A 24,821-nucleotide genomic window follows, 5' to 3' on the forward strand; every position below is an offset into this window, starting at 1 on the left:
TTGGCCATATGGTGTACTTTTTGTGCTCTGTAGTAAATAAAAAGAATACTAAAGTTTAGGGGTTTCATTGATTAGCCTATTGATGGCATTGGTTGTATTCTTCATATTTAACCATTTCATGTTAACCCACTAAAACATAGTGGTGTGGAATCTATTACGTCACCCAGATGTCACTGGTGTAGAGTAATGTCTTTTCTCTTTTGTTTTTTTTCTAAGGCCCCTTTCCTTGCAAAGCTGTGAACAAGATCCTTTGGAGGACCACCCAGTCAGGGTAAGTGTCACTAGTCGAGTCAAGTCAACTTTATTTATAGAGCGCTTTTTACAATAGACATTGTCTCAAAGCAACTTTACAAAATCCAGGACCAACAGATACAAAAACCCCTGTTGAGCAAGCTGAGGGTGACTGTGGCAAGAAAAAACTCCCTGAAAATTACAGGAAGAAACCAGACTCAGCAGGGCCCATCCTTCTTGGGTGGTCTGGAGGATACTTTAAATAAATAGGATTTACCCAAATCATACAAACACAGAATTAAATGAACTAAAAGTTATAACTGGCAATAAATAAATAATAATAATAGAGTTGTTATTTGGTCTAGTCTTCAGTAAAGTCTCTATTGCTCAGCAGTATGTGTAAAGTAAAAGCCTCTAATCCTGCATGTTTCAGCTTTGTCTCTTTAACTTAGTAAGATACCCATTGTGCATGTTTTTTTTTTTTTTTTTTTTCTTTTTTTTTTTTTTCTTTTCTTTTCTTTCTTCTTTCTTTCTTTCTTTCTTTCTTTCTTTCCTTCCCCTCTGCAGAGCTCCACTAGTATTGTTTAGTGGTGGTATGCCTCGAGCCAGCTATGGAGACAGACACTGTTTAACAATACTGCAGGGCAACACACACGTTACCCTCGACTTTACATCACGCGTCATTGACTTTTTCACCATTCCCTGCACAGACAGAGATAAGGGTATGTGTTCCGGTAACTTTAACTTTTTGTACTTAAAAAAATAAAAAAATGAAGCTTTAATGTGGATTTCCATTCAGTCTTCATTGGGTCGCATTTGACTGTTTTTGAATGGTTTCCAGAATTTGATGATCCCTCTGCACTTGTTGTGCTCTTGGAAGAAGAACTGGTGGTGACTGACCTTCAAACACCAGGCTGGCCCACAATCCCAGCCCCTTACCTGGCTCCACTACACTCATCTGCAATCACCTGCTCCTACCATATTTCTAATGTGCCAACTAAGCTGTGGGAGAGGGTGGTCAGTGCTGGCCGCCAGCAGTGCCCTTTGCAGACATGCACGGTCAGTCCTCAATTTTGTAAAAAAAAAAAAAAAAGACATGTGAACAATGTGAGTGGGTATGTTCATATAAATATACTAACAAGGCATACAGTGCACTATGTTCTATGATAAGCAAAATAACATGAGCTATTTTGTTTTGTTAGTAAATAAGCACATTTGCTATATAGTACTACTGGCAAAAATAAAGTTTAATCCTGTTATTTGAATTATCTACAGATTTGCCATTGTGTTGAATGATTCTTAAAGACTAAGATGAGCTGCACGCTCTCAAAGTAATTGGGGTGGTGGCTGTTGAAACAAAGTGTTATTAAGGAATACATGCTTCTGAATTGCTGCAAATTTTCCTCAGCTTGGGTTTCCGATGTTTCTGTCCATAGTGCTGCTGGTAATGTAAATCTGGTAACAGTTCACAGCATTATCAAAAGAATTCTGTTTGTAGTTCTTAATCTAAATCTGTAAACTAGTTTAATTTTAATTAAGTTTGATTTATACTAGGGCTGTCAAACGATTAAAATTTTTAATCGCGATTAATCTCAGAATTTCATATAGTTAATCGCGATTAATCGCATTTAAAAAAAATCTGTGTAAATGTTATAGAAAACAAGGATTTTTAAGTGAAATGTTACAATTACAATGGTGAACACATTTTATGCTAAATGTACTAATGTTAAAAACGGCTGGGACAAGAGAAAACTGTAAGGGAGTTTTATTCACTCACATACTAGGCAGTAATACTATCCAGTGGTTTAATGGACGTTTCTACACGAACTGAGTGTGTTTAGACTAGGGTGGCCAGATTCATAGTAACAAAAAGGAGGACATTACACCCCAAAAAGCCGGACATCTTATTAGGAACAGGGGGACATGCTACTGCAACACACAGAATGAATCCAGAACCCATATAACAGTTTTTGACCAATTTAAGCAAGAATTATATAACAAATGACTGTTTTACTCACTAAATGTTGTGTCTTTTCATATTTAGGTCCGTTCATCGCTGCCTCAAAAGTTTACTTTTTGGCATTTTCACCGCGTTCCTGATCATGAGAGCTGAGTGATTGACTCAGGTAGCGCGGTGTTTACAAAACAGAGAGGGCGGGCGAAATTCAACCACCCAATCACAGACTAGCATTTAGAGGGCGGACCTTCTCCGATTGGCCAGTGGTAGCTCTATAAGGAGTCAAATGAGGCTGTTAAACCAATGAAATACAAAGCATTTGTTTCGACATGTACCTGAGCCAATGGTAAATAATATTGATCAAAAATGAAACCAGTTCACTCCAAAAGGAGGATTTTTAAGTGTCCGTCCTAGCGTTACGTGAATGGAGGACTGGCAGCTTCTTTATTATGCAAGTGCATTACTACGACACTACGACGCTCGGTTACATTATGTTAACAAACCGCAAATAAAAAACGGTGGCAAGTCCGACATTAAAATGTTTGTTCTACCAGTCAAGTCTCAACATGAACTAGAATTTTTATAATCGCGTTAAATTGAGATTGCGTTAATGCATTATTATCGCGTTAACTTCGACAGCCCTAATTTATACACAAAAATGAGAAATCTTTGACTAAAGCTGGAATTTAAAGGCGGAACATCACTCACACTTTCTTGTTCTGTTTTTTGTTTTGTCTATCTTTCATGTGTGTCCTCAGTTTTATATTTGTGAAGCATTTATGACCTGATCTTCAAAAAAAAAGAAGAAAGAATATTCAGTGATCCTACCATGAATGTAACCAATGTGTTGACATGCAGTTAAACCAATAAATAAACAAATGCACACATGCTGTTAATGGGCGGCACGGTGGCTAAGTGGGTAGCACTGTCGCCTCACAGCAAGAAGGTCCTGGGTTCGATCCCCAGGTGGGATGGTCCGGGTCCTTTCTGTGTGGAGTTTGCATGTTCTCCCCGTGTCTGCATGGGTTTTCTCCAGGTGCTCCGGTTTCCTCCCACAGTCCAAAAACATGCAGTCAGGTTAATTGGAGACACTGAATTGCCCTATAGATGGACTGGTGCCCCATCCAGGGTGTTACTGTGTGCCTTGCACCCATTGAAAAGCAAGGCAACTCCTCCGTGACCCTAACTGGATAAGCGGTTAAGAAAATGAATGAATGCTGTTAATGGTTCTGGTAGTTATTTATACCATCCATGGCTAACATCATCTTGCAGGGTATTAGCAAAGCACTGAACATTACTCTAGGAATTGTTTTTGTTTCTTTTTCTTACTGAACCTGAATTTAGTTTGGATTAATGTGGCTTGTTTTCTTATTAACCCATTTATTCTTTTTTTATTTATTTTTTTTTATGTCCAAGCCTGTATTATTCAGTACTAATAAAAAATTAAGTAAATATTTCATTCACCGTGCCTCAGATACAGTACTGGCTGTAATACTGCATATGCGTTTGATCAGACACACATGGTGGCTAAAACTGCTCATGAATGTGAAAATAACAAATATTTAAAAAAAGGATCTGTAATGGCTCCCATATGTATAAATTCACCCACACATTCAAAATGGAAAAAAAAGCATTTTGGGTAAAGGCTTAAGAACATCCCACACTTCTGTATACTTGGATTGTATTTTTAGATGTTGTTGCTAGGAATCAAACTATGTACCTTAAATTGTATTCAACAGTAAGACTAGCAGAAGCAGAGTGTAAGCTTTTAGAGTTTATTACATCAGAAAAACATAAAGCATGTCATATAGTAGACCTGTTTATTATATCAAGCTTGCTGACGTAAAATTTGTTGCTGTTGTGACAGAACTGGCCAATATGTGGAGGGAAGAACTTGGCACCTGATCCAAAACAAAAAGAGCTGCTTCTAACTGGGTAAGAGCTTTAAGTATTAACACTTCTGTCTGATGATCAATGTGTCTGTGCCAGCAGAGACTCAGTTGGCAGCTGTAGGAATTTTACTCACTTATGTAACCCCTTGAAATTAGACTGCATTTCTGTGCTGAATAGGATTTTCAAAATCAGGCCAGGCAGATCCATTTGTATGCCAGATTTAATTGTGTATGCTGCAGTTAAATAGTGTGGTTGATGATTTGCTGTTTGTGTATTTAGTCACGAGGATGGAACGGTGCGCTTCTGGGATGCATCTGGTGTGGCGCTCAAGCCTATTTACAAGCTGAATACAGCCAACATCTTTCAAACTGACTGTGATCACAATGACAGCCTGACTCAGGCCAGTGAAGAGGAGTGGCCTCCATTTCGAAAGGTCAGGCTATTTAATTGTGTATATATTTTTTTTTTTTATTAAATAATGAATTTTAAATAATTTTTTTTATTCCATTCTGTTTAAAACAGCTGTTTCTTGGCTTTTTATCCTTCCTGCGACCTCATTTAATTTACTTTCACTAATGTTTTCCTACTTTTCTTCTAAAATACAGTCTGGCATGCAGCTCTGAGCGACTCTGCATTGTACATTGCAATTCTTTCCTTCTCTCCCCCCAACACTAATTAAAAGCAGACTGTCTGGTCTTCATCAGACGCTAGTAAAGGATTTAGGCCTCAGACACATTCCTTCACTGGATGGCACAGCTGCCCTCTTGCTGTTTTTCTTTCATGTGTCAGCTCTGCTTGCAATTTATGATCAGAAAATATTGTTCTATTGGATTATTAATTTTTGGGGTTTGACCAGTTTAATGCGTTTGTTTAAAAACCTGGTATTTCTAGATGGTGTGTCGCATGTCTTTAAAAAATATTAATTTATTTCTGCAGGTGGGCTGTTTTGACCCATACAGTGATGATCCCAGACTAGGAATCCAGAAGATCTCCTTGTGTAAATATAGTGGCAAGCTGGTGGTTGCTGGAACTGCAGGACAGGTAGGACCTATTCTCAGGAACCAAAAATGACATGTATTTTACTTAATAGTGCTCATATTATATACTGCCTATGAAAATCATCATACCCTATGCCTTACAGTTTTCTTACAGCATAAAGTCAAAACCAAAAGAAATCCCACTTTATTTACACATTTTGCTCTAGCAACAGTTCTAAAGATTTATAAAATGCATAAAAAACCCAGAAAAACAGTTAAAAATTATTCAGTCACCTACTTTGTAGAGTCACTTTTTGTTTATATTACAATCTTTAGTCTGCAAAGCTGGTGGAGACTCATTATGACCAGTCACTTTTTGTGTAAGACTCGTGGAAAGCTTTTGAGATTGTGATTTTGAAAATAAAGGTGACTTGACTTGATTTGCACATTATCAACCATAAGGGCTTTCAAGTTGCTGTGGGCTCTTTTAGTAGCTTTCCTGATCATTATCCTCCTGGCTTGGTCATGTAGTTTAATTGCTGTGGGCTCTTTTAGTAGCTTTCCTGATCATTATCCTCCTGGCTTGGTCATGTAGTTTAAAGGGACAGCCCAAAGTGGACAAGCTGCTATTGGTGCTATAATGTTCTGAATGACATCAGAAAGATATTTAAAGCACAAGGAGATGAATACAAAAAGCCATGGTAACTTGTGTGTTAACATGTACTACCAGCAGTGTAATCCTCAAGGAACAGCTGTATGTTTTCAACAGCTGAATGTTATCAAAACTACTTCAGCTGATGTCAGGTGGGGCAAAGTTAAGCTGCTGTGTAATCTTGAGTGATTTACATGTACCACCAACCAAAGTTGCATCCACATGAACGCCATGACCAAAGGTTTTCCAGCAGAACATTACCCGGAGCATCACACTGCCTCTGCAGGCTTGGGACTGCTTTTCTGCAAATGGTACTGGAGCATTACATATTGTTTAAAGAACAAAACATGTACTAAAACATCATAAAAAGTATTTAATCTTATTGGCCAGGCGACTTAATCTGAATACTTCAAGACAATCTACCAAATGTGAAGCCAAAATAACTTGCCAAGCCTGTGTCTTCATTTGAAAGTATTTATTCTGGAGTTAAAAGTGCAAATTATTAGAAGAACCCATGTAACTATGAGAAATTAAAGATCAGGACAAAATTAATGAACATGCATACAAAAAGCTATTTATTACTGTACACCAAAGATGTAACTGGCAACAACTACTTGGCAACAATTTTTAATGTTATGAAATTTACCCCTCCTATCAGTTTGTTTTATTGATAAATAAACATAAATGCAAACCTTTCTTCATACCAAATAAACTTAATGTTCTTTCCCCATTTTATACATTTATTAACCTTTATTTACAAATATTTCAATGGCCTTTAACTGTACATAATAACTTTTAGAACCAAAGATTAATTGTAACACACATTTTAACTTGGATTCTCATTAATTAATGGGTTGTAGAAAGTAGAATTATTAATGGAATTAATTAATGGGGTTAAAAGTAATTTCTCTTAAAATAGATAGGAAAAGTCTTGCATTTCTGACCAAAAAAACTTTTGCTGATGGCATTAAAAAGTTGGTACAACGCTGGGAAAAATGCATCGTAAGGTGACTATTTATTAAGCATTTTAAAAACAAATGACATCACTTTTCTACATAAACAAGTGTGAAAACGTTTTGAAGAACCCTCGAATTTTATATTTTACCATTTTTGGGACATCTGGACCACAGTCAAGTATGTTTAAATGGTTTTGACCTCTTTTGTGCAGATAAAACTTGCTTTAAAATGAGTAGTAAACAATTTTACTTTTAAGCAGCTTTTAATTTATGGAACCTGTTTTTTTCCCCTTTACTCTTAAGAGTACAGTAAGTCTACACTTGTGCTTTTTTTGCTTTATGCCCCCCTTTCCCCCTGCATGTCTACCATGTGCAGATATACATTTGAAGTTCAAATACAGTTCACTCTCAGTACTTGACATCTGGGCCAGATGTGTTAAGGCATGAAAACTTTGCTTTTTGTTAATTCAGTTTATTTTGTCTTCCTTTTAGGTGATTGTGATGAACCTGTGTGATGAGAAGTCTGATCACATGATTGATGTGGCCACTATGGACCTCCTTCGGGACCGGGAAGGTTTCACGTGGAAGGGTCATGACCGGCTGCCTTTGCATTCTAGCTCTGTGTTGTTCCCTCCTGGATTCCAGCCTGTAGTCCTGGTGCAGTGCATGCCCCCTGCGGCGGTTACCGCGGTGACTCTGCATGCCGAGTGGAACCTCATTGCATTTGGCACCAGTCATGGTTTTGGCCTTTTTGACTACCATCGCCGTAGTCCTGTGCTGGCAAGGTAATCCTGGGACCACAGCGACAGAAAGTTTGAGTAGTATCCTTATGTAGAACTGTTGTAGAATACACAAGTTTGGTTTTTACAGAAACAGTATGTATTACACTGGGTTTTCTGAACATGTACCACTGAACCGCTGGTTTACTACTGTAGTTACCCTTGCTGTGATTGTACTATAAATTGAGATTTTATTACCAAAGCCCAGTCTTTTCTACTGGTCATTAATGTAAGCTAATGTTATTAACAGTTAGCTAGGCTCTTTACTATTGAGGATGAATATTTTGTTCCAGGTTTAATGATTACTATGAACAGAGTCAGGCATTTTAATAGGGGGCAAATGTAAGGCTGTTTCTGTATAGTCATGTCAAATATTAACATAATATCTATGTTGGGTATAGAATTGTTTAGTATTAGTTTAAAATGTTAATTTTTTTAAGGTAAAAACATTGCCTGAAAACACTTACACGTTGTAAATATTGCCTGATGTTTTGATCCAGATGTACACTACATCCTAATGACTCACTGGCTATGGAGGGGCCTCTCTCACGGGTCAAGTCCCTGAAGAAGTCACTTCGCCAGTCATTCAGGAGGATCCGCAAGAGCAGAGTGTCTGGAAAGAAGCGCATTTTAGTCAGCAGCCCTTCTAGTAAAGTGAGTGCTCTTCTAATGCATAAACTTGAATGAGTGTCAAGACATGATTGCTTAATTCATGCAGAACATCTGCCTGGAAAAAGAACATCTGCCTGCATCTAACTTATCATGCTTTGAGGCATGTATAAAAATGTCTTTTCTAATATTCTTATTGGTTTTTAGGTTCAAGAGGCTAATGCACAGCTAGCGGAGCAGGACGCTGAGGTGACACCGGTGCAAAGACGGATTGAGCCCCGTTCAGCTGATGATTCACTTTCTGGGGTGGTGCGCTGCCTCTGCTTTGCTGACACCTACCTTCGAGATGGTATGCCTAAATCAGTAGTATGCTTTTCATTCAATGTATACATTACTTGCATTTATAGATGTTTCCATAAACTAAAAGGTAAAACAAATGTCTGGATGCTGCTTATGCTGATTAAAGAAAGAATCTGTATGTAAATGTTTCAACAACAAAAAGATAATATTCCAAAAGCACTGATGGTTTTTATTTCAAAAGAAAAGCACTGAAAACCTGGCCAAGGTCAAAATGACACACCCAAACTCAAGAGTTATATTAAAAGTGCTCGTGCTGGATTTGAAATCATGTCTGGACAACACACCCAAGCCTTTCCCTGTCTCCAACATCTGGACATTCTGAAATTAAAGAGGATTTGATGTTTATCGTTTCATAGGTTTAGGGGGAAGGAAAAGCAAACCCTTAGTTTAGATAAGCACTTAATAACAGATGGGGAAGTGAGGAGTATGGGTAATGCATTTGTAAAGTCATTTTTATAACTTGATAACCATAATAATGCATGTTAGGTCAAAAGGGCAGAATTCTAGTCCTGGATGGCCACAGTCCTACATAATTTATCGTCTTTGCTCACAAACTTTAATGGAGCTTTAGATGATGACTAGCTGTAGTAGATGTTACTTAGCAAACAAAATTTTATCTGGCTGCTGTTTGTGTGGTCCTGCTGAAATTCTTTTTATGCATATTCAAGTTACATATTCAGTTTTAGTGATTTATTCCCACAGATCATGTAATGTAGTAAAGTTGAGTGTAGCATCTTCCACTCGCTCACATGCTGTAACTATTTTATTTGCTTAAAACTTGTTTTAGGAGCCCAAAAAATCTGCTTTTGTGTGTGTGCCAGTATTTGTGACCTGACTGGCTGCAGTCCCTGTAGAACCATTTTAAAATGAAAACATTAATGATTTTACCAAAAAATGTTGCACGGTGGCTAAGTGGTTAGCACTGTCGTCTCACAGCAAGAAGGTCCTGGGTTCGATCCCCAGGTGGGGCTCCTTTCTGTGTGGAGTTTGCATGTTCTCCCCGTGTCTGCGTGGGTTTCCTCCGGGTGCTCCGGTTTCCTCCCACAGTCCAAAGACATGCAAGTAAGGTAAATTGGAGATACAAAATTGTCTATGATTGTGTTCGATATAACCTTGTAAACTGATGAACCTTGTGTAATGAGTAACTACCGTTCCTGTCATGAATGTAACCAAAGTGTAAAACATGACGTTAAAATCCTAATAAACAAACAAAAGAAAGTTGTTTGAATGATACTTAAGTATGGTTCTGTTTAGTGGAACTTAGTCATGCTATTCTGCTCCTGTCTGCTCAGTTTCTGGGCTTAACCTACAGGACTGGAGTTATATCATTTGTTTTTAAAAATATAATACAGATGCACACTTAATTTTTTTACGTTTTACATTCTTTTTCCCGCCTACTTAGGAACACACCATGGCCCGACAATGTGGGCTGGGACGAATTCAGGCAGTGTGTATGCATATGCCCTACATGTGCCCTCACAAGAGAAGTTCTCTGAGCAAACTGTGGAGGCTCTGCTTGGAAAGGAGATCCAGTTAATGCACAGAGCTCCAGTGGTGTCCATTGTAGTGCTGGATGGCAGGGGAAACCCTCTACCTGAGCCCTATGAGGTGTCTAGAGACTTGGCCAAAGCTCCTGACATGCAGGGCACACATTCTGTCCTAATTGCCTCTGAGGAGCAGTTTAAGGTAAGAAATGCAGAACACCTTTTTGTGACTGCAATAGTAAAACTTTTCTGCAACATGGTTACTGCAGTGATATGAAAACCTATACAAATCATTAATTAAAGTAACTCTTTTAGCCATTATACAAGTGGTGTTTACCAATTGAAATTAGTGTGACCTCTGAGCTACAACCCATATTTGCTTGTAGAGACTGAGACTTTGGCAGGTCCTACTTTTTTTTGAAAGAAAAACATCAGGGTTTAATGAATTGGTATAAAATGTAAAGTTTTTCTTGGCAGTAGGTATTACAGTCCGCTTCACAAATATTGGCACCACAGTAAAACAATCATAATGGGCTTCAACATTATTTATTGCTTATGTATTTGATCTGAAGGTAGTTTTCTGTAATCTTTTAAATGAAAGAAATATAATGATTGAAATCATGTTTTACTTAGCAAAGGGAGGCTACACAAGTCATCTTTATGCTTTATAAGACTGGAGAACACATGACAAGGGATCTGAGACCATTTCTCTGTATAGAATCTCACCAGATTCTTTAGATCTTAGAGGTTTACACCTGTGGACTCTCCTTCAGCTCTTCCAACAGGTTTTCTATGAGTCAGGGTTTGACTGAGGCAGTTTTAATTTAATATCAGCTGGTACTTGATACACTGGATACATTGTTTCAGGGACTCTAAATTGGGGGGAGAGGTAATATTTGTGGAGAGGTCTGTAGGTTTAAGAATTTTTGAGAATCTATAACGTTTTAGTATGTAGGACATTTTTTTTGCATTGACAACTGAAAACTGGAAAACAGGTGGTGAAGAGGGATTAATTTTAGCCTAAAACTTTACAAACTATCATGTTGATATTGATTTCTTGCAGGTGTTCACACTTCCTAAAGTCAGTGCTAAAACAAAGTTCAAACTAACAGCACATGAGGGCTGCCGTGTGCGGAAGGTCGCTGTGGTGAACTTCAGCAGCGTAGCATCAGAGGACTACTCCGAAAACGGCCTGGTGTGCCTTACCAACCTGGGAGACATTCATGTATTTAATGTGCCTGTACTGAGACCGCAAGTGCGATACGACTGCATCCGCAAGGAAGACATCAGCGGAATTGCGTCCTGTGTGTTCACCAAAAATGGGCAGGGTGAGAGGATTGAACATGCTTTCTAGCGCCAATAGTTGGTGTTGGCTTTAACTAACCAGCTGGTGTATTGTCGCCCAATGACAGGATTCTATTTGATCTCACCTTCCGAGTATGAGCGGTTCTCTTTATCAGCACGGGTGATCACAGAGCCACACTGTCAGGTGGATGTAGAACGACCCAGTGATTCTCCTGAAAACAGGTACCATTAACTTTGTCATGACGACTATTATTTCTTTTTTATTTAAAATGTTTTGCCCAGTAATTCTTAATTATAAAATCATTCCCTTTTAGTTCCTGCATGTCAGTAGTTGTGCTCCAGGCCAACGGTACACATAAGACTCATTTGCCAGGAGAAGGCAAATATGCAGCACATGCTGATGGTAATTAACCAATTTCTTTTGTTTGATACCAAAGAATGGTATACAATATACAGCTTTTAACATGAATACTACGTGGGTATAAATATGTGGACACCAAAACACCATTGTCACAACTGCTCATTGAGCACTACTTCCAAAAACATTGACTTTTTAAGCATATTATAAAAAAACACCTCAGAGAACACCTTAGCACTGCCTCATGAAAGGTCTGCAGTCTCCCTAGCCATGTAGTGTAACATTAGCATTTAAAATGCAGTAAAATACGCCATGACCTTTTTACTTATTATTTTTTTTTTTTTATGTCTGATTATTAGCGGTGTTTGAAGAAATGCACAGTGCTCTGTCCTCTCCTGGCCTGGATTCTCCAAACAGTAGTGCTGACCTCACCCTCGACACAACGGGAGAGCTCACTGTGGAGGATGTGAAAGATTTTCTAGTGTAAGTTTTGCTCTGAATTTTTTTCAGGGAAATTTTTAATTTAGGGAAAATAGGGCTGCTGAATTATTCTGGCAAGCTTAAAATCAGTTTTTCAGATTTGTACAGTTTACGTCACCACTGATAATTTTTTACTCCTAACTACACTATCATATTCTAACAGTTACACAATAAGTGACGTGTAAGTAAACCTTTTTGGGGAACCAATTTCAGCTTAAAGTAAAATTACTAAACTAAATATTGTGTATAGTTAGTATTTTAATATTTTTCAAATGGTTAGTTTTAAAAAATAGGGTCAAATGAATCATCACTGTTTCTTGAAATTCTTAACTAAGATGCTTGACTAGAGGTACGTTTGCTTACAACTGACATGATTTTGTATGTTCGAGCTGAGGAGTAGTGACTTATGGTTGTGGTATGAATCAGCATTTGCATTTACACTGTGTGCACAATTATTAGGCAAGTGAGTATTTTGACCATATCATAATTTTTATGCATCTTTTCCAACTCCAAGCTGTATAAACTTGAATGCTTATTGTATTTAAGCACATCAGGTATTGTGTATTTGTGTAATGTGGGAGGGTGTAGCCTAAGGAGATCAACACCCTATATTGAGGTGTGCATAATTATTAGGCAGCTTCTTTTTCTCAGGCAAAATGGGCCAAAAAAGAGATTTAAGTGACTCTGAAAAGTCAAAAATTGTAAAATGTCTTTCAGAGGGATGCAGCACTATTGAAATTGCTAAGATATTGGGCCGTGATCACAGAACCATCAAACGTTTTGTTGCAAATAGTCAACAGGGTCAAAAGAAACGTGTTAAGAAAAAAAGATGCAAATTAACTGCCAAAGATTTGAGAAGAATCAAACGTAAAGCTACCAGGAACCATTATCTTCCAGTGCTGTCATATTCCAGAACTGCAACCTAACTGGAGTACCCAGAAGTACAAGGTGTTCAGTGCTCAGACATGGCCAAGGTAAGGAAGGTTGAAACCAGACCACCACTGAACAAGACAAATAAGTTGAAGCGTCAAGACTGGGCCAAGAAATATCTGAAGACAGATTTTTCAAAGGTTTTATGGACTGATGAGATGAGTGACTCTTGACAGACCAGATGGACGGGACCATGGCTGGATCAGTAACAGGCACAGAGCTCCTCTTCTACTCAGATGCCAGCAAGGTGGAGGTGGGGTACTCCTATGGGCTGGTATATAAAGATAAGCTAGTTGGACCTTTTCGGGTTGAAGATGGACTTAAAATCCACTCCCAAACTTACTGCCAGTTTTTAGAAGACACTTTCTTCAAGCAGTGGTACAGGTAAAGGTCTGCATCTTTCAAGAAGACCATGATTTTTATGCAGGACAATGCTCAATCACATGCATCAAAGTACTCCACTGAGTGACTAGCCAGTAAAGGCCTAAAAGATGAAAGAATAATGACATGGCCCCCTTCCTCACCTGACTTAAACCCTATTGAGAACTTGTGGGCCCTTCTTAAACGGGAGATTTACGGTGAAGGAAAACAATACACCTCTCTGAACAGTGTCTGGGAGGCTGTGGTTGCTGCTGCACAAAAAGTTGATCATCAACAGATCAGGAAACTGACAGACTCCATGAATATAAGGCTTATGGCTGTTATTAAAAAGAAGGGTGACTATATTGGTCACTTATTTATTTTAATGTCAGAAATGTTTATTTGTTAATTTTAAGTTGTTTGTTTATTATTCTCACTTTCACAGATACAAATAAACAAGTGAGATGAGAAAATTTTAGTTTTTTATTTAGTTGCATAATAATTCTGCACACTAATAGTTGTCCAATAATTATGCACGCATAGCTATTTTCCTAAGAAAGCCAAAACCTCACTTTTACTTTCTTAAATATTTAGGTTTGAGGTTTATTAACATTTTGAATTGACTAAAAGCACAGTAGTTGTTTAATAATAAAATTTATCCTCAAAAATACAACTTGCCTAATAATTGTGCACACAGTGTACATTCTGTTTTGTTTTTTTTGGTTTTTTTTTGGACACGAACGTCCACCAATAACAAGACTTGGTAGGTAGGTTGTTGGTTACTTTGCATGATGCTAATGTTAATAGCAGCTAGCTGCAGAACTGTACTATTTACTAGCATTATCTACATTAAATCGTGTTTATACGGTATGTAGCTGAATGTTTCAGAATATCTTACAAAGTGTTACTGAGAATTTTATGCCATTTAATTGAATTTGCACTTAACTTTAGCTAGCCTGGATTTTGAGGTACTTCAGCTAAAAGGCTAATTGCTAATTGCATACTGTAAAGGAAATGGGTGTTAATAATGTGTAGTGCACAACTTTTACATAAGTTACTACAGTTGTATGTAGTTTGGGACAGAACCAAAATGGTAAGTTGTCATTTCTTGCACTCTGGCTATATGGCATTTTAATACTGATGTGTTAAAATGTTCTGTTATTTTTAAGGACTGTAGAAATGTAAAAAGGCTATTTGATTTTTATAAATCTTTAAAAAAAAAAAGTTAAACCTCGTAAACCAGTTAAATAAAATACATTTATTAAGAATATGTTTATTAAAAATAAAAGTGTGAGCTAAGTAAAATAAGCAAGACTTAAATTTAAATATTAATTAATTAGAATAAAAAAAATATATATATATTTCTAGATTTTTTCTATGAGCGTGTTCTTTACCCCAAGAAGTTACACAATGGGGCTTAAAGAAGCTAAAGCATGTTATCCAAAAAAAAAAAAAAAAAAAAGGTTTTGGGATTCTGATGTTCAGTTGCTTCTGCAGGAGTGTGGATGAGGCTGAGAATAACTTTAGGAATAGGAGTGAGGAAGATGGACAGCTTCCTGAAATTCTTATAAACTAAGTCAACAACTAAAGGTAAGTTTTTCCTCAAAACTGAGATGGCTCATTTTGTGCTTGTTAAAAGAAGTGTGTGTGTGTTTATTTAAATGCTGCAGCAGAACGTACTTGAGAAAAGGAACCCCTACTGTCCCAAGAGCTGTTTGGTGTGGGTTCACTCAATCACACTTGAAGTTGACATTTGGAAATGTACAATTTCTTAATGTTTTTGTGCTTTTTTTTTGGTCTTTCATTAAAAACAACACAGAGCTTCATGCAGTTTCCTCTTGTTGATAAATTCAAAGCAATTGGGCTGTCATGTACAAAGACAGAACCAGGATCCTTTTACCAAACCTGCATTCCAGGCTGAAACTAAGCAGTCCCAGAAACAATATGTTGTAAAAGATTTTGGTCTGTACTTGGAGAGATTTATTGTCAGTAACTTTTCCCCCATTTTCTTATTTTACAACATGACCAGTGTATAATGTTCCCAGTATTTACTGAGTCACGCAACTGAAAAGTACACTTGGGTAAAATACACTAATCCATTACTGCTGAATCTCTGTCTGGCCAATCTGGTCTATATAGATGGGTGATGGCACTGCTTTGTCAGCACAAACAATGAGTTGAAACTGATGGCAGAATAAAACCAACTCAGTTTTTGTATTTACTGTTACAGTATTTTTAAAGTGTGTGTGTTACATTCATATCTGCTGGTTCTGCCCCAAGTATCATTCAGTCCTGTTATTGGTGTAACAAAAGCAGGTGTCTGTAGTGCTGCTGAATTTTAAAGTGTGCAAAAAGGCAGGAGATATGTTTACAGCTGATAATGGTCATTCATAATTGCTCTGCTTACACTTTAATATAGATTCTTGTTTTTTAGGGCTGTGTTGGGGGAAAAATGACTGAGATTTCAAGATTAAGTGCAATTGGAAATTGAGCAGAATTTGACCTGGAAATGGGACAAAAACTGCATCAGAAGACTGAATGTCACCTGTTAGCCTGTCTCCAGTTTCTTCCAGGATAATGGTACTTGCTGTTTAGCTGGAGAGCTGCTTTTTAGTGCAGAAGAAAGTAAATTGGACAGATAGGACAAGATACATGCAAGTGGCTGTTAGAAAACTTGCACTGACGGCAGTTTTTAAAGGTTCCTTTCTCGTACATTCCTTTTTCCTGTGTTGTCATGCCAGTTTGTATGTCCCCCCACTTTGTGCCATTAAAAGGGCAGTCTGTATGAAATTGTTCTGTTAAACTATGATGGTCTCTGAACAACCAGAACGCCATTGAGAAGCTCAGCTTATGGACCCTGTGGGTTTGATTATAATAGTTTTCTTTTTTTAATGTCTCATAACCACTTGCCATTGTAAGTATGATTAACTGTGAACTGTAAGATTTGAAGGAGCGTCATGTATAATCTTACAATTTTAGAGCTCAAACTCACTAATCACTGAGTTTTTGATGAGTTGTTTTTTTACTCATGAATGCTTTTGTCTTCAATATTATCGAAAATGAAGGAACTAATTGTTACTGGTTTTTCATGTAATGCATTCTATAGAGTAACTTTATACTGCCTACACATTTTGTATTTTTTTTTTAAAATAATTTAGAAATAAACATTACTAATTACGTTTTTTGGGAGTGTATGATTAATTGACCAGTTGCGTCGTAACACTGCAGCATGCAGCTAATACATTTCTTTAAAAGAAGCAATATGAAATAAAAGCTAAGCAAAGGGCAGTCATCAATTAATAGGAAAATCTGTATCGGTGGTTTTTGATTGTAGGGACGTTTGTTCATTTTTTAAACTAAAACATCACATTTCAAGTAAATGATATTTAATAGTGGATACACCTCAGATTTCAGTCTTTTCCCTTTTGTAGTTTCTATTTTTACATTGTAAAGAAAACTTGCTAGTTGCATATTTTCAGTATGTTCTTTATTACAAACATTAACCGTTGATGTTGCAAATGACACCTAGCCTGTGAAGCTGTATTTAAGATGATTTTGTGTAGAATTGTAATTGTAGATATGACTATGCTAATTTAGTGCTAATAAAGTATTTACTCGTTTTAATTTGCATCCAACAATCTGCTTCTGTAATTTTTTTTGAAAAAAAAAATTCATTGCAGTAAAAGCATTTAACATATGCAGTAATTTATTGTACATCTGTACTGAAATATAATACATTCAAAACTTCACATTCGATTTTACTCCATACTAAACTGCTTTAAATCAACAATTGCCAAAACTTTACACCATTTTGCTTTCTTCCTCTTCATCTTCCTCCTCATCTTCCTCCTCCTCATCGTCATCTTCATCAAAGTACCGCTCCTCTGCATCATGGCTTACAATGTCCAGGTTATCGTAAGTTGGGTTCTCGTCCACTTCACTGCAAAACGTGAAGCAACATATGTCTACTCAAAACCAGCTTCAAATAGCTTCATAAGTATGAAAATACTTAATGTCTAGTACATGTGTTATAATTTTAGATGTAAAGATCAAATTAATATCTAGTATATATGGGTGCAGCAGCAATGCCTGGCCAGTGAAGTACAAAATTTCATCCAGAAGCCGTAGCATTTTCTGAATGACCTGATAAAGGCTGGGACCAATGTTTAAATGCCAACCACAGAAAGATGACTTAACTCCACAAAGCATGCCACTCTTGACCAAGAGACACAGGAAGGGTTGACTGCAGGCCTATCCAAATTATTTCTGGAATGTTCCAGAGTTCTGGGACACCACTGAAGTTATGAATTAAAACTGGAACTGTCTGGCTGTTTGGATCACGGATTTGCTGCAAAATAGACAAGGCTTATGACAGGAAGATGACTATCTCTTCTGTCATACATGGTGGTGGGTCAGTGCCAGTTCCCACATCAATCTTGACTGTATGACTGGCATCATGAATGAATTAAAATACCAAGTCATTTTGAGAAGGAATGAAAATAAAGCAGTCCTGGAATTCCTGAAGTGGCCTTCTCGGCCTCCAAATTTAACATACACAGAACATCTTTGAGCAGTATGAAAGCCATCAAACCTCATGAGCTGGAAACGTTTGAATGAGAAGAATAGGTGACTTTTTCACCCACAGCAGAGATGTCAGAGGCTTGTTAGCACTGGGTTAGAGACCCGGGGTTAAATAAAATTGCACAATAGTAAACATGCACAGGTCAAGAGTTTTAGTTAATGTTCACATCAAAACCTTTTATTAAAAATGTGATCAGAGTAACTGTGGCTTGTTTGTTTGTGCCGAAGGGTTTGGTTTGAGTATGTCAAACATTACATTGCTTATACTAAGGATTTGAAAGCAGTTCTATTCATGAAATTTGGACACACTTTTGTGTTAACAGCACTGATCAGTAAATAATATACTTTCTGATATTTGTATGGGGGGGTATTTTATTATTTGTATTATAAACCTGTAGTTGAAGTCTTGATCTTTGCCATCCAAGAAGCGTTGATGCATTTGACTTAAAAACTCTTCTCTTAGCATGGTCTTTTCTTCTGCTGTCGGCTCCCACTCCACCTGTGTAGGCTCGTCATTCTCTATGTACAGAAACACAATTGTCTGAAAATTTACAATAATTCAAAATCAAATGTGTGTATTGATAAATATGTTTGTATAACACATGTGAAATCTTTTATGCCTTAAATTCTACAATCACAAGTGTTTAAAGTTTTAATTGCATTTGTTTCACTTAGTAACAGCTTTAAGAGTAGCCAATTCACTGATTTTTTACCACCATGATAACGTATCTAAAATTGATTTTGCAATGTTTCATTAGTTTTACACTGATGGGAATGGAATGCTGTAATTACTGTATTTACATAACATGCTGTAAGACTGCATTTCATTTTATCCAGTGAACACAGACAAACATTAATAACAACTACCTTGTGTTAATTATTATTGTAGATAAGCAAGCAGCTCTGAGAGGCTTTTCTCAAACAGTTTTCCCATGGAAAGTGAATAAAGAGTTGGGTAAATACATAGAACAAATTGTTGTTACTGTTATCTTTTATATGTTCTATCTCCCAGTTTTATTATTTGCTACACAGCCAACCTGACATTAGTATTGTCCATTTAGGTCCAAAAGATATAAGAAGAGGGTTGGAGGAGACAAAAAAAAGCTTGAGTAAAACGTTTTTGGTGTAGTTAGCACTGATTATACTTACCCTGCTCGTCCTCCTGCTCTGCACAGTCCTCTCTGTCCTGTTCCTCCTGTAGGCGGTTCTGAAGGAGTTTCTCTTGGTAAGAATTAATGAGCAGGTCAGCCAGACCTGTTGGACCATTCTTCATGGCATCTTCAGAACGCTGCAGGATCTCTTCCTCATTCAGGTACTGGCCAATATACTGCTCATACAACAGAGGCTCTCGAATACGCATCTGCTCCTCACTGAAGTATTGGCCCTCTATTAGATTGGGTGGGGGTGTTGGTTAGAATATGATAGTCTTTCACAAACAGTTGGCTACACTGTCATGACGATGATTTGAAGAACAGAAATGATTAATAATGTAATTCTAAACATTAAAACAATAACAAATGAAATGTTTATAATGGTTTCTCATACCTTCCTGAAGTGTGCGGAGAGCTGCATAGCGATGGTTACGAACCCTGGTCCTGTTGGCTGAACGTGATGCCCGTTTCTGAACCTCTGTACAGTAATACTGCGTTCTACAATCACTGCTTACATGACAGAAGGCCTCCAAGTGCTCGGGTTGTAAGTGTGCATGATAGCGTTCAAGAAAGACTAAGGGCTTGGCTTTATACTGTTCCATCAACACTTGTTTTTTCTCCTCCACCGTAAGGTCAGGTTCTCCTAGCTGCTGGCTCTTTACTGGACTTCCACTTGCTACTATGGCCTCTATCATCGAAGTCAAACTCCTGGAGCCTTCATCCTGTGAAACAGCAGAACGACTCATTTTACTCATATGTTTATTTGTGCTACTAAAAATGTCAATTACTAAAAATGTCAATTACCAAGTCATTCAGTACATCGTGTACCTACAATCTTGTATGCTGTTTTAGCAGGTATTGAATATTTGCTCTTTGTAAGTATGTTGCTATGCATACACTGTCTCCCTCAACCCGGTAAACTCAATCCAAATTTCTAGCCTTTAAAGAATGTAAATAATTGATAAGCACATATCTAAAAAACTAAACAAAAAAAACATGTCATTTGGATACAGTTTCCTAGTTTAAGTACCCTGAAGTCTTGCATAATGTATGTGCTTAACCAAAGCCAAGCAGTTTAAGGAAAACATGGGGGACAAGGTCTTATAAAGTAGCTAATAAATAATTAAAAAATTTTGATCATGTATTATTTGTGATGTTTATTAGACATCCAAACTATGTAACAGCTACAAGCAATATGTTATAATTTTGCTAATTTGGTTTTTCAATCTTTTTTCAAGCAAATTTTGTCCATGATTTTTCATGTGCCCCAGGCAACACTAACAATGCATTTTACTGTACAATCTGGTCGCACTATGGTTTACAAGATGTAACTTAAAGGGGGGGGGGGGTTTCACATAAAAATTTATTTAATTAGTTTTCTCTGCGGCCCATTTTTTTGGTTTTAAAAAATCCCTGAACTTTTCGTTCAAAGTCCTTCAGCTTTAGGATTTGGACTATTAAAAACGGGGCACCACAGGACCACTGCTCACTAAATCTTACTTAAGTTTTGGATTTTTTTTCAGCACAGCAAAGACATTGACATAGTTTGAGATCCCACAGTTACAGAAATCACTGACATCAGAATACAGTCATGACATACACATCTCTTACAAGTGGTTATAAACTTTTGACTCTACTTAGACGTTAAACTTTACTCACAACGTGTATTTTGACGCCGCGTTTGGCATTTCTTGCCTGGTTATTGATGGCTGGAGACTCACAGGAATTTTGATCCATCTTGGGTTCATCTTGAGGCTGATGATTGTGTGGTGTGGAAGGAGGGACTGATGAACTGCGTGGTTCGATTTCACCCCACATTCTTGCTTACCACACAGTGTGAACTACTACTGTGAAGAAGCGATCTAATTTACCCTGATTCCTGCTAATGCTATCAGATTCTCAGTCACACTGGCTTAATTTAAAGAACTATATTTTGACTTAAGTGCAGCCTACGAAAAGTGACCATTTTATCATTTTATTTTAGATAACGTTAGCGAGCTCTAACTAAGCGAACATACACATTTAACAAAAGCTTTATATTGAATTGCTACATAACCTAAACAATATTTAACAACAAAACAGTTTGCATGCGTTTAGCTAGGTTGCTAGCGAGTTCTTAAACATTTGAAAATTTTTCCTCCTAATCTATAAACACAGATATTTCATAACAGAGTAACATGAAACAACGCGGGTAACACATACAGCTATTAAAAATAATACAATTCCGCCAAAAAAAAAATAATAGCGCGTACATAGACTCAGAAAGTAAATACTATGGCTGTAGACCAAACCGCTCCATGCTTACTATGTTCGTGCACTACCTAGTGTTTAAAATACAGCCTCACTACCATATGTAGGGGCCTAGATATTAGTGTTGACGTTTCGGATTTAGCCTCCTGTGCGTCATGGTTTACCTTCCCCAGCAAGGCCTCTTACTAGGCTGGTTCCACATTCACGTTAGCTCCAAAAGTGGCCAGTAGATGGCACCAAATCCCCACTAATTATTTTTGTGTCTGCCAAAATATAAAAATAGAATAAAAAATGAATTTATTTTTTTTATGACAAATTATATAATCAGCAAAACATTTAAGTAAAAGATTGAATAAAAGTTTCTAAAATTCTACACATTTCAGAACTTCTTAGCTTCTGATATTGTTCTCCTTTCTGCTGCTGTATAGCAAGTTGCACTCGAGCTGGAATAGTCTCTGATAATCCATGTTAGCACGATTTTACAGTATAACCCAATTACCAAATGCCTGGCTTCGACTTCAAATGCACGATGGAGGCATGTGACTGTCCAGGAAGGGCAGCACGGTGGCTAGGTGAGTAGCACTGTCGCCTCACAGCAGGAAGGTCCTGGGTTCAATCCCCAGATGGAGCGGTCCGGGTGTGGAGTTTGCAAGTTCTCCCCGTGTCTGCGTGGGTTTACTCCGGGTGCTCCGGTTTCCTCCCACAGTCCAAAGACATGCAAGTGAGGTGAATTGGAGATACTAAATTGTCAATGACTGTGTTCGATATAACCTTGTGTGAACTGATGAACCTTGTGTAATGAGCACCTACCGTTCCTGTTATGAATGTAACCAAAGTGTAAAACATGACGTTAAAATCCTAAAAAAATAAACAAACAACTGTCCATGATTGTCATCAGTCCTTGGTCTTCATTGGTCTTCAAGTCATTGCTGCAAAGCTTTAAGGTTTAAGGTTTAAATACGCATCTGCTCCTCACTTGAAGTATTGGCCATCTTTTAGGGGGTCGGGGAGGAGGGGAAGTGTTGGTTAGAATATGATAATCTTTCACAAACAGTTGGCCAGACTTCTGAGCAAATCAATGTCTTACCACACTTTTCATTAGCACTTCGTATTTTTAATTTAATATAGCTATATTTTTACATGTGTTTTCAAATGCTGCTTATGATCCTTTACATATGCAGTTGAGAGTTTCCTTCACTTTGCGGGACCCTACCCCAGATCGAACCCTTTAAGTAATTGTTGCAAAGCTTTGAGGTTTGAGATTTGTAATACAAATATTGTATTTAATTCAAGATAATTTTGGCAAATTTTCAACTGCCTCTGTGACATAACATAAACAGCATATAAATTGCATAAAACCTAGATAAAGTCAGGACCAGGATTATTTTTTTAAAAAAGATGCCTATGTATTCAAGAAGCCTAATTGTTCACTGAAAAAAATACAAATTTTAAAATAATAGTCCAGTAATTACTCAATGTATTTTGGTTTTAACAAAACCATGTGTCAAAATGCATAACATCCCTTTGCTAACAACACAGTTTTCAGTCTTCATCCTCTTTCAATATTCAATATTCTCTACAAGAAATCTAATCACACTCTGCAATATAGAATCTTTCTAGATCCATTTGGCTTCCAGAAATGTTTTATTGAGTATGGTGCTTTGTTGAGGTGAGAAAGCCTGTGTGCATCAGGGAGGCAGACAGCTATGCTGTCTGGAGTTTTATCTCCTGTCAGGGTCTGTCATGACAGAAAGATGTAGCAGAGATGCCAGATTAAACCTACCACCTATATTGGGCAGCAGTAATTATAGGACAATGTCAGAGGCAGATCATCACAAATGTGACAATGGCAATAATATCAATTTAACTGTGTGGAAGAAAGCAATATTAAACCACTTCTGTACTCTGTGAAGAAACCCAAATGGAAAGGAGCAACAACATAACTTAGTATAGTTCCAGAGGGCGGCACGGTGGCTAAGTGGGTAGCACTGTCGCCTCACAACAAGAAGGTCCTGGGTTCGATCCCCAGGTGGGGCGGTCTGGGTCCTTTCTGTGTCGAGTTTGCATGTTCTCCCTGTGTCTGTGTGGGTTTCCTCTGGGAGCTCCGGTTTCCTCCCACAGTCCAAAGACATGCAAGTGAGGTGAATCGGAGATACTAAATTGTGACTGTGTGTGATATAACCTTGTGTAATGAGTAACTACCGTTCCTGTCATGAATGTAACCAAAGTGTAAAACATGACATTAAAATCCTAATAAACCAACAAACAAACAAACAGTATACAGTAGTTCCAGAAGATGGGACCCTTAGGTCGTAAGACACTGAATTTGTTACTGGGAAAGAACTAAGGATTTCTTCAAGAGTACAACTTGCATGTAAGATGCGGCTAGGTAAAAGCATTCTGGACACCTAGACAAGAACAAAAAGAGAAACCAAAGCCCCAAAAAACGAAATCACAGTAGGTACTTGAAGTGTATAAAGTATGAATCAACAAACTAAAATGGACAGGATTCATACACTTTAGGATTAATAAACCATCAGGCTTTGAAAATATGACCTGGAAAACATAACAGCTGTCTTCCAGGAAATCATCAGGAACTGTTTTTAGATGCTAGACATAATTGACAGAGAACCAGACGAGCTATGGTTGAAACAGAGAATCAGAGAAAAACAATTTAATATAAGAAGAAATCCATTTGAATGGTGATTCACTGGAGATTAAAAAAAGAAGTGATGCCAAAATAAAAAAGGATGCAGATCTTTTAGGGGAACTAAATTGTGAATTCCAGAGGTTTACAAGGAAGGAGCAGTACCACAACACTACACTACATTTGTAAAAACATTGATGATGCAAAGAAAGGTGAAAAAACTAGAATTGTTTTCCAGAAGATATGTAAGATCAGGAATACATTTCAACCTTGAGTTGGTATGCTAGAGGTCCATGGACAAGTCATAACTGAAAAAAACATTAATCAATCAAGGACTGAAGGAATAAACAGGACATCAGTTGCCAAGACACTTTTGTTAATATGAATTATACAGAAGGACATTCAGTGCTTAAAGATAAAGTCAGACAGGCACTGAGATCACTGCCAAAAAAAAAGCCACACTGCAACTGAAATATTGCTGAATCAGAAGTGCTGGTCAAATTATGCCAACAAATCTGGGAAAAAATCACTCACTGACTGGAATATTGAAAAAGATCAGTCACTATCCCAATACCAAGGAAAGGAGACAAGAAGAAGTGTGCAAACTAAACCCTAATATCACAAGGCAGTAAAATGTACTAAAGACTATTTAATGCAGACTACAGCCTTACATTAAAAGAGAACTACCAGATGTGCAGACAGGATTTAGAAAAGGCAGAGGAACAAGAGACAGCATTGCAGATGTTTGCTGGATTATAAAACAGCCAAAGAAGTTAATATGTGTTTCACTGATGACAGCAAAGCTTTTGAATGTGTTGAACACACATTTATGGAATGGCATCAGAAATATAGGGATACCAG

General features: G+C 37.4%; 2 protein-coding genes across 2 annotated transcripts in view; one reads left to right on the top strand and one right to left on the bottom strand.

Annotated features, from left to right (window-relative positions):
- Nucleotides 1-16,963, top strand: part of llgl1 (LLGL scribble cell polarity complex component 1) — a 53,907-nt gene extending 36,944 nt beyond the window's left edge. The window contains exons 8-23 of the mRNA XM_063012871.1: nt 217-271; nt 799-953; nt 1,073-1,290; nt 4,056-4,123; nt 4,361-4,514; nt 5,018-5,122; nt 7,159-7,451; nt 7,946-8,099; nt 8,262-8,403; nt 9,817-10,100; nt 10,962-11,226; nt 11,311-11,425; nt 11,518-11,606; nt 11,921-12,044; nt 14,829-14,921; nt 15,766-16,963. Coding sequence (XP_062868941.1) covers nt 217-271; nt 799-953; nt 1,073-1,290; nt 4,056-4,123; nt 4,361-4,514; nt 5,018-5,122; nt 7,159-7,451; nt 7,946-8,099; nt 8,262-8,403; nt 9,817-10,100; nt 10,962-11,226; nt 11,311-11,425; nt 11,518-11,606; nt 11,921-12,044; nt 14,829-14,907 — 2,300 coding nt within the window. The 3' untranslated portion in view covers nt 14,908-14,921; nt 15,766-16,963. The remainder of the gene's footprint in view (nt 1-216; nt 272-798; nt 954-1,072; nt 1,291-4,055; nt 4,124-4,360; nt 4,515-5,017; nt 5,123-7,158; nt 7,452-7,945; nt 8,100-8,261; nt 8,404-9,816; nt 10,101-10,961; nt 11,227-11,310; nt 11,426-11,517; nt 11,607-11,920; nt 12,045-14,828; nt 14,922-15,765) is intronic.
- Nucleotides 16,964-17,019: 56 nt separating this feature from the next.
- On the bottom strand, nt 17,020-21,112 carry ccdc97 (coiled-coil domain containing 97). Its single transcript, XM_063012883.1, has 5 exons — nt 20,723-21,112; nt 19,458-19,785; nt 19,062-19,298; nt 18,305-18,431; nt 17,020-17,271 (listed from the first exon to the last, which is right to left on the bottom strand). Exons 1-5 carry the CDS (start codon nt 20,879-20,881, stop codon nt 17,133-17,135), a joined length of 990 nt encoding a protein of 329 aa, XP_062868953.1. The 5' UTR covers nt 20,882-21,112; the 3' UTR covers nt 17,020-17,132.
- Nucleotides 21,113-24,821: the final 3,709 nt, after the last annotated feature.

This window comes from Trichomycterus rosablanca, chromosome 2, assembly GCF_030014385.1.
Source record: "Trichomycterus rosablanca isolate fTriRos1 chromosome 2, fTriRos1.hap1, whole genome shotgun sequence".
NCBI classification, from domain to species: Eukaryota; Metazoa; Chordata; class Actinopteri; order Siluriformes; family Trichomycteridae; genus Trichomycterus; species Trichomycterus rosablanca.